The sequence below is a fragment of the Myripristis murdjan genome, chromosome 4 (genome assembly GCF_902150065.1).
Source record: "Myripristis murdjan chromosome 4, fMyrMur1.1, whole genome shotgun sequence".
In the NCBI taxonomy this organism is placed as follows: domain Eukaryota; kingdom Metazoa; phylum Chordata; class Actinopteri; order Holocentriformes; family Holocentridae; genus Myripristis; species Myripristis murdjan.
The window spans coordinates 18909389-18920087 of NC_043983.1; the positions used below are offsets into that span (position 1 = coordinate 18909389).

The 10699-nt window shown below is 41.2% G+C and overlaps 1 protein-coding gene across 1 annotated transcript in view; it reads right to left on the minus strand.

Moving 5' to 3' along the window:
* The window catches only part of atp1b1a (ATPase Na+/K+ transporting subunit beta 1a), a 10513-nt gene extending 3121 nt beyond the window's left edge, over positions 1-7392 (minus strand). Inside the window, exons 1-3 of the mRNA XM_030050467.1 lie at positions 7151-7392; positions 2089-2217; positions 104-259 (exon numbers count right to left, since the gene is read on the minus strand). Coding sequence (XP_029906327.1) covers positions 104-259; positions 2089-2217; positions 7151-7244 — 379 coding nt within the window. The 5' untranslated portion in view covers positions 7245-7392. The remainder of the gene's footprint in view (positions 1-103; positions 260-2088; positions 2218-7150) is intronic.
* Between the last annotated feature and the right edge of the window lie 3307 nt (positions 7393-10699).

Sequence of the window (10699 nt, forward strand, 5' to 3'; positions counted from 1 at the left end):
ACCATTTCAATAGACTAACTGGTGTCAAAACTTGATTGATGACAATAACATACCAATCAGGGATCAGCCAGTGACTATCACTGTATTACTGCCTTATACTTGCCTCCACAGTCTTCATATTTCATCTGATCAGTCTGGGCGTCCGTGCTGTAATTTGCAAGAAAGTCTGCCATGCTTTTGATGTACTTGGCATACGTCGCCTTGTCGTTGACATTGAAAGCGATTTCAGATTTCTCAGAGCGTGGGGTGTGTGATAAACCTGGAAAACAAAAGTTTTGATAAGAAGATGCAAAGATAAAAAAAAAGAAAGAAATGATGATGAAATGATACAGGAATCCACAGGACTGACCACAGGAGGGGTAAAAATACCAGCTCCAAGAAAGCCCACAAGAAAAATGATAGCATTTGGAAAATGGTTAAAAAAAAAAAAAAAAACATCTGTCAGAATATAAATATGTAACACGTATATATACCATATGTCAGAAATGGGTGCTCCATGTTATGCCAGCCAGCAGTTTTAGTTCACTTTCAGGAATATGCTAAATTGTGCTACATTTGTTTGATTATGTTAAACATAAAATATTTCAAGGTTCTATTTTTTCAAGTCATTTTGAGAATCTACAGTCTATTATCAAGGGACAATAGACAATGTAGGGTCTTGGAGGCATCCACAGATGGGCCCTGTCAGCTCTATGTAGCAGTAATTTTCCACAGACTTTGTGCACAAGGCCTCAGTGAGGCGTGGCATGAAGAGCATGAGATGGGTAAGAGGAGTCAAGGAAACATCACATTTATTAATCCTTTTCCAGGTTCCCTATGGGCATTTTAATTTTCTGACTTACAAATGGACAACATTCAAGTTATTTGTGTGAAAACACAAGGGAGAACTTACATTAGTCATTTTAATTTCAGCCCATGGTTGTGAAAGTTTACCAATCCCCAGCCCCCACCCATTCAGTCTCACGTGTGTCTCTCTCACAATGGAAACTTTTAGCCTCAGAGTGAGAGGCGGGCTTCAGCAGTAAAAAAAAAAAAAAAAAAAAAAAAAAAAAAAAAAAAAACCTAGATACTCTTTTCTTCCTTTATCATGCTACCAATGGAAACTCTCTTCAACTCAAAACACTCTACACCTACTTATGTCGTCGTTCTCCAGGACCAGTCTTGGACTGTCAACAGTTTTGAGAGAGGAAATGGCCGACAGGCAAAGCAGCAGGCAAACTAACCCATGTGTATGAAGCCAGTCATTTACAATGGCTGCTAAAAATACCCCAAGGCAACAGCGTGTGCTGTGCAAACAGGCACTGGCACAACACTGTGAAGCTGGGAAGAAATGCCACGGCACTTAAAAAAGAGCGCTGTCGCCAAACTTACAGGAAATTTTGAAGCAGGCCTACTCTGACTAGTACAATATGCTGCAGTGTTTGATGTCGCTCCGTGTGTTCTCACAAGATTAAAGATTACAGGAAGAATTTGCCCCAGCAAAACAAGCTTAGCGGCCTCTTAGCCGTGAAAAACTGAGTCACTTTTCAAAGAATTAGCAACAAACTTGCCTGCAATACTAATTTACATGCAAACAGAGTGGCTGTGAAACATCTTTCAGAGATATATTCACAGCACACATGAGCCACATTAGTCACAATGACAGTTGTAAACTGTACGCTAGCTGTAAAACCGTTCCCCTGGACCCTGAGGGAAAAAACATTGACTGGCTGAGAGGAGTGAAGGACAAAATGGCTGAACCTATCTAAGGTCAGACAGGCTTCTAACAGGGAGGAGCCGTTTGAAGGCATGTCCCAACCAAGGGTTTGTTTTTTTTTAAACATGCACCACTAACAGCCACATGGCAACAACATGAGAGGATTATAGCCATTAAAAACAGCTTCTGATTATTAAAAAAACACATTAATGACACAGATTAATGACAATTCTGATATAATACTGATACTTGCAAATCCTACACTACTGAGCAGACTACAGCTGTATGAATGCTTGACAGTGTAAAAATCTCATTACTGAGGAGTGACTTAGTACAACAACAGATTATTGAGAAAACCACAAGTAACATGAAAGTATATTTTCCATATTTACCTGGGGGAGCGACTCTGTCCTGGTAGGTGGGTTTGTAATTACTTATTGTAAGCAGCAGGGCCTGGATGGTTCCAATGAAAATACCAGCCAAGCATCCATAGAAAATCAGGTAGAAGAGGAAGATTTTAACTGTGAGGGGAGAGAAAACAAAAAATAATCAACTTTGTTACAGTAAAGAAAAACTTGTTGACTCTGATTCAATCTGAGGAATTTATTGGTCACAAACTCCTTTAACTGAAATGAACTGAATGGTCCAAATGATGTGAGAGGTAATGAGGAATGCCTTTTGTGTCCCAAAAAAAAGGAATTTGCTTTGCTGACTTGAATGTCAGGACAGCTGAAAATGTTTGAATTCTAAATTTGAAACCGGCATCTAAGTTTAAAATCGGGCAGCTGTTATCCGTAGCTATGTGACACTGCTGTGTGTAATGTAGTAAAATGAAGAGTTACACCGGCAGGAGCTGTTCTGCAGATACACTATTAACTACCACACAGAATACCCGCTTTTCTCATCTCATCTTGGAAGGCTTTTTACAGCAACAGTCATTCAATATATCGGTGCTGTGTGAACACCTCGTAATGGCAGTTAGAGTGAATTTCTTGTTTTCGCTTCAGCAGGAGGATTACATGGTCTCCTGCGGTGTGAGAAAACTCTGATTTCTTGGCCTTATGAAACCCTCTCCAAACCTTCTGGATAAACTCAAAAATGCACTGTCATCAAAGTCCAGACAAGGCTGTTTTTCTTAGTTCCTAAAAAGCTGACATTTTATACAAGCTTCACCCAGTAGGAGTGTTTTTTTTTTTTTTTTTTTTGTCTCACTTATATGTTACTCTAATTATGCAATATAAAGGAGGGCCGCAGTTCCAGTACAACAGGATGAGTCACTAGTCCTTCTCGTCAGTGCCACTGTCGCCTCTCATGCAGCCCCTTCCCCCTCTGTCGGCACATACAACAGGTTTGGCAAAACGGCTCGGGGGAGACGCTGGCTTTATCCAATTGGTTTAGTGGAAAGCAAGGCACTGGAATCTCTCACCATTCTCACTTTTTCTCCTTTGTGTCTCTCCCTTTGTTTACCGAGTAAAAGCAATAAAGTGTGGCATTAGCATTTTTGTTGACAGAAACTTGTAATTAGCATTTTAATTTCTTGATTGCCCAACTCCTGAGCAGTGTTATACAGATAATGCAAAGTGCTCAGTCTCTGTCAGTACAGTGCATTTATGCGTGCTTTGTTGGTGTTGGCTGTATGTCATAGGTCAGTGATAAAGCCTTTATCTCCCTCAGATTAGGCTTGCAGTTCTTATTTCTACTTAGCCACACAACACTACATTACAACTTGAGTTAAGATCAAATTACAAGCAGCGAGCTTCTTCCCATTGTTTCCCTTAAAAAGCAACCAACAGACAGCCTAATATTTTCTCCTTTGTTTGCAGTACTAGTTGGAAGTTAACTGGTTTTAACTGAACCTTTGGGACTCTCAATATATTTACAATATATATATATATATATATATATATATATATATGGGATTGAGGTACAGATGAGAGGTTTATCTTAAATTTCAGCACATTTATGCCTGTTGGATGAACGCAGAGCTCACCAGTGCTCTAAGAAACGACCTAACCCCCGGCACCTTCACGATTTTGAACCAGTCTTGCCAAAAATTATGTTCTTCCTCAGTGTACTGTTACTTGTAGGAATGTCACTGAACAAAAAAAAACCCACATTGCATATTTGATTATGCTGTTTCAAAGTACGGACTTATACATACTCTGAATCTTTTGGTGTTGTACCCAGACAGCACGAGACTTTTGTTACATACATACTACTTGTCTACTACCAGTATGTGTTGACATCATGTTTAGGTTTTGGATTACTATGTGCTGAGAGACTACACTCTGAAACGTCATCAAAGTTCCCATTCCTGCTGCATGTGCTGTAACTGCAACACTCCTGAGTGCATTTTGCCAAGGGGTCTGGCAAGTGCCAGGTACAAGTCCTGATCAGCCGCAACAAAACCAGTCCGGCAGGTTGATCACAGGTTATTTATCTCCTAACATACAAACTGTGGATTGAGAGGACTGCAGGAAATTCAGGCGGGGCTCCATGCACTGTCTGGCTGTTTTCAGTTTTAGTATTAATTGCATTGAGTATTAATTAAGTAATCATATACTTTTTGAAGAAATGAGCTGCAATTCCACCACATACATTCAACATCTGCATCCCTTTAAATGTCAGATGTTTTTCATGTTGCAGTGCTGCGGTGGATAAAATTACGCAGCGATTTTACTTGCACCACAGCTCCAAAAGTTCCCAGCAGGAGCACTGAAATGATTTTGCTGTTTTACATTTGAAATCGAGAATAAATGCCATTATGTCTGATGTTTGGAGCCACACAGTCTACGTGCCTCCTCCGCCTGCCTTGAGTTTTGGTCTTTAAAGTGCTGCACTGACAGCCTGTCACCAGGCAGGCTGCTACGCACAGCGCCCACCACCAGTGTCAGTGATTGGTGTGGTTATTTTTTAACAATCACATTTCCACAACCCATCAGAATCACCCTGTGATCCGCCAGTTGGAAAGCGACTGATTATAATTAACTGCTCCTTGGGCCAGTGATATTTATTCTCTCTGATGAGCTGTGGAGGGATTACAATTACGACCAGTGATTTCTTATAGTAGTGCCTCTCCTAAATGCAAATCGTGCAGCCAATCTCTGCTGTTTGGACAACAAGCATTTGCAAAACAAACTGAACACTGCATTTACTCCAGTACCAGGTGAGTAGGTACTTGAGCAAACAGGCGTGTCAGGCTGTATGATGGTGAGTTTTAGTTAAGTCAAAAGAAGTCTGTTACCTAATGGTTCCTCTTCTGTGCGGTTTGATAAATACATTACATAAAGAAAATTGCTCCAATTACTTTTGCTGGCTGACCAAAATAAGGAGAGGGCCAATTTAGGGGAACTGTGGCCAATTACATGAACACTGGAGGGGCAGCAAATCTCACTGCCTCATCTTTTTGAGACCGTGCATGTGTGTGGATGGCGCGCCACATCGGTCTTCACTGTCACCATAAAGTTGCTGGGAAGTAAAACTGCTCCTCTCAAATGGAGACGGTGGGGAAAGTGGCCTGCTGGTGGTGAATGGCTGTGAGAGTCACTGAATGGAGAGCACCTCCCCCATGACAGGCAGTGTGCTGCAGCGTGTTTGTGCAGGGAGCATCACCACGTTCACACCACAGCTCCCATGTCTTCACCTCACGCCCGTTAAGGCCTACTCGACATTTTCACGGGCACAGTGCGCACATTTTGTCCCTGACTCAGTGGCCGGATGCCTGAAATGAACAGATAAATAACCTACAAACGCCCCATACAAACTACGGATCGGGACTCTTGGAACTTGAAAAAAAAAAAAAAAAAAAAAAAAAAAAAGAGTCGTACGCGTAAAAACACCATCCAGCCCTGAATAAATAACCAGTTCCTGAATGGTATGTATTGATAAAGCACAGGCCGAGACAACAAGTGCCTACCTGTTGCGTTTAGTGCGACACGATCAATAACCACTAAGATTAAGAGCGATACTAATCTATTCATGTATTACAGATGGGTATTCTCGCAGCACATGTATAGGAAAATAAAAGAGAAACGCAATGAAACCATAGGAGGTTAAAAATATACCGCTAAGTAGGCTGCGATAAGGTCATCGCAAACTACTGAGCAGACTATCACAGACACATTGGGGATTTCACGGAATGCAATCGTGTTTTTTCTCAATACGCATCGCTTCTTTTTCACACAAACGACGTTTTGGGAGTCGTAATATACATTTTCATGGGGGTTTAATCGCTCGAAATTCGTAAAGGCATGCCTACAAATGTATTTTCCCCCTTTCATTCAGGGGGAAAAAAATCTAACTTGGAGACGGGAAGGGGCGGCCCCTGAGACATGTGAGTCGTGATCAGAGCTGAGCACCATGTTACCAAGCGGTTCTTGGCAGACTCCAGCTGTTTGACAGTGGAAAAAAAAATACAGTTTATCGCTATAAAAATTGCTCATCAAGCCAAACAGACTATAATATGACATTTGCTCATCGCACAAAATCTGGCCATTGCGAACTGTGGGTCATTAAAGGGGCATTTCACTGTGTTTTAAAAGTATGGAAAACAGTAAGTCGTAACAGTAAAACAATTAGGGCTTGAATCATAATCCTTGGTTTGAGTGAAAGGAGAAAAGCAAAAACTGGGCCCATGCTGAACCAGATTAGCTTATCCATCTTATTATTCTGGGGAGGTGGGGATCAAACAGTTTCCCCTTCAGTCCCCTTGAGGCTAAATACAAGATAGTCCACTGATGAGGAACACAGCAAGCAAAACACAACTTTGACGATTTGGTTTAGGCAAAAAGTCTCAGCACATGCCCAGACTGTCCTTCAAAATGACCTTTTTGATAAAGGACGTCCATCAATGAATGGCAAGACTTAGGCTACACCTACCCTAATCACTTCCTATTACACGGTATTAAATTGAAACAGTGAGGCTATAGTGTAATATTAGCCATAGTCTTTGTGGCTACTGTTTTTATTTAAACTGATAAGGCTAATAAGCCAGCAACCATCAGTCAATAATTTCCCCATGCGCACGAATCGATTTTGAATCACTAATAGCTTTATTTTTTCATCACTTTCGACCGGTAACCCAATCTAGCACAGTCTATCTTTGTTTTTGTGCTTGACAAACGGGTTTATTCTCGTTAATAGGCCAACTTGTACGCACAGGGTCCCCTTGAAAATCTAAGTCACGACGCAGCATGTCAAAACCAGCCAGATCTAACAGGTGCTGTCTGTGCAGTCAGGAAATGGAGAGAGAGAGAGAGCAAGAGAGAGAAAGAGGGGGGAGAAGAAAAAAATCTGCGCTCCGCTCCTCTACTTTGACTCTTCCTGGGTTAAAAATGTCCTATTTTCACAATTAGCTAACTATCTATCTCCATGGGCGCTCAATGTGCCGAGCTGCCACCACACCTCTTGTTGTTGTTTTTACAAAATACTCATTTAAGAGAAACTTCTACTCACACCAACTGCAGCCGGTTCGTCCTAGAAACTCCTTCTTCTCTGAATTCCACACAAATTTCTTCCATCCACCGTCTCCATCTTTATTAGCCGACATACTCACTCCTTGGGTAAATTTCCTTTTTTTGGGTTGTTTTGTGGAGCTGGAGGTTTAGGTGCAGCTACCGGTGACTGTTGACTGTCCTCTACAGGAAATGTGAAAGGACAGTTTCGTACCAGACTCCACCTATTGTACCACACACAATTTATCTCTTATGGGAACCGACTCCGCCCGCAAACTCCCGTAATAAGTTACCCCCCGAAGAGGGAGGGCTGACTCTGGCAAATCACAACCTTTCGCCCCCTTTTGCGTAAGACCGAAAAAAAAAAAACGCTGGGAGGAGGAGGAGGAAAGGGTAAGAGTAGACGAAGAGGGGGGTGCACAAAATGTACGTTGAGAGGGGGCCTACAGAAATTGCTCAACATGTTGTGACAACCATTTTAAATGATGCCGGTGCTATAGTGACCAGAGCCACATCACATCCCCGGAGACTCCAAACTGCGCGCAGTGACGACGCCAATAAACCACTATTACAGGCTGGTAGCCACACATGCATCAACAAAATCACTAATATTTATGTTTTTATACCTGTCCTCATGCGCACTGTTTACATTTGAATCCACAGAGTAGGATGTACAACATGGTTTTCGTGAAAATGCACTAGAAAAAAGAAGATCCGCCCTATTTTGCGTGTAAAAAAAAAGTGGGTAAAGTGGCAAGGTGGGTTTAGCCTCCACTACATTGCTGTCAGCCACATTAAATTCAGCAGCTAGTTATTGCTTACTGTACAGTGACACCTATCTGCATGGCTCCTGTTTGCTCTGGATGTTTAAATGACAGTGGCTGCAGTGTGGGTTAGTGGTTGTGAGACTTGCGCTCAGGTGCTGGCAGACATTTGCCCTTTCGAGTGTCCTTGAGTTTCCCTGCTGCCCTGAAACTGCACGTTGGCTGAAATAGTCGGCCTGTTTAATAGCTGGTTCAAGGTTCATCCGCTGTTCTAATAGGAAGTTCAGACAGAGTCCAACACAATATCTTGTCTCGCTGACAAGTGTTTTTAGTTGAATCCACAAGTTGATTAACTACATTCCCCTGTAATTTATTCTGCCACCAGTGAGGCCTTCTTAGTGTCAGTGAAAGTGAAAGTCATGTGTCACAGAGTGATAATGCCCTGTGCTGAGGAGTAAGAAGCTGGCTTTGAATGTGCAGGACTGTTTGCAAAATAGGTGAATACTGTTGGTTACATGTAATAATGAGCTGCCCCTCCACCTTGCAGAGTATTTATTATTTGTAGACATTTGGGGATTAGCGGTGGAATGAATGCTAACCTTCATCACAGCCATCACTGTTTTTCATTTTTATTAGAAATACGCCTATGTTTTAAAGGTCATATGGCGTAAATATGACAGATCTATCCAGAAACTTTATCCAAGCTAGAAGAGTGAAAGGTGCTCTGAAAGGTTAGGCCTAATTCAAATGCAGTGTGCTTTGTGCGCTCTGCACCAATTGTGAAATTCATCTTCTTCATTATACTATTTTTGAATGAGCAACAATCCAATCATACAGTTATGAAAGAATCTTTCATATAAATTTAACAGTCTTTTTGTGACAGATAACTGTTTCAGTAGCCTTTAATCATATACAACTACCTGCTGAATAGAGCTTCAACACATCATAATGTAACTCAATGCAGCCTCTAATGATAATGAGGTACCAACAGCAGTGTAGATAAGGATTCATCTCAGTGAGACGCAGGCCTCGGAAAAATTGTCATCCCGTTCCAACTTGCAGTTCCTTGGTGGTGGTGATCAGTTTGTGTGTCAGTTTCATCTGCAACTATGCCTCGGTTTACTCTCTGTAAATAGCGCAATATGTTTCTCTTCTCAAACCGGGGGAATGGTTGGTTCTGCAGGAACATTTCAGAAACATTCCCTAAATGATAGCTAGTAAGAGCAAAAGAAGAGACGCTTATTTGTAGTCAGCACTCAATAATGGAAAACACTGGTTGGAGCTGCTAATATTTACAGTTGATCCGATTTGTCATTTTCTAAGTAACAGGCATACAAATAATGATAATAACACCCCTGAAATATCACCTTTAGTCCCACAGCATCCTGTGTAAGGTGTTTATCCATCACAAACACATTTTTTTTTTTTGGAAGGGACACCATTAGTCTCGAGCTGTGGACAAAAATGGATGGATAAATATCGGACCCTGCAGTTGTTGAATGTCATGTTATTGGTTGACAGGCCAATGGCACTTAACAAGGCCAATATCAGCCGCTGATGATATTCCACTTATAAATCAATGAATCCCTAATTAAAATGTTATATGAGCAGTTTAGTGAATGATAGGTAGGTGTTCTATTAGTTAATTTGAAGAAACAGCCCACCCAAAACACACATAAAAGGTATTTTGTCATTTATCCCTCATGCAGTCCATCCATCCAGATATTTTCTGAGTGATTTGTGTTTTTTTCCCCATCTGCGGCAATCTTCCCTTTCTCTTTTCACCCCAGTATGTTGGGGCTGCATAGGTATTTTTTTGTGGACCTCAAACCATCAAAAATTTACATCTGAAAAACTCAACAGCAACAGCTGACTCCAAAAACAATGACACAGATACCTGGCCTAATCCATAGGCCTTGGGGGGGTGGGTTAGATAGAGTTCGCATGTGAGATAGTTCCCAACGAAACTTCCTAACGGGGGCTGTGGATTATGCCAAGTCTCCATGTCATTGTTTTAGGAAAGAACTGTTGCTGTCAAGTTTTTCACATTTAAATGTTTGGTGGTTTGAGCTCCAGACATAAATTCCCATCCAGCCTCAATGGATTTGGCTGAAAGGAGACAGAGAAGATGGCAGCAAAGTAGAAACCTTGGCTAGTCACACAGAAACTATCTGGATGGATGGATGAATGGATTGCAGGGGAAAGTGCAAATATATCTTAGTTTGTATTTGAGGTGAACTGATCCTGTCAGTCACATTGCATTGCATTTATAGTTTATGAGTGAATTGTATTTTACATATGGCTGGTAAAATCTTTTGGCGATAAAGTATGAAAAAAAAGTCACAAATCATGAACGTCATGATCCTATGTTGTTCTCCAGCAAATTAATAAATTATTGGTTGAAAATGAATTAAGTAATAATCTGTAGACTTTCCACAACCTAGTAAATGCATTTCCATTTCACTCCTCTTCAGTGTGAGTTGTTATAACATAATAGTGGTTCAACCTCTGCCCAGGTCATGAAAACCTTTACATTTGATATATTTGCTATTTTAGACATCTTGTGATGGGAAAAACCTCACTGGAAAAACCTATGGAAACCTAGGAAGGGTTTTATATTGCTGGAAGCAGCAACATCACTTTGTTCGGTAAAAAAAAAAAATATATACTTGAACTGGCTAATTGGAAGTGATAGTCAGCATGGCTGTGCAGACAAAGAAAATGTAGGTACCTATGAAAACAAAGCCTTCATCAGCAGAGAGTCCAAAGAGACAGGTGTCACCGTG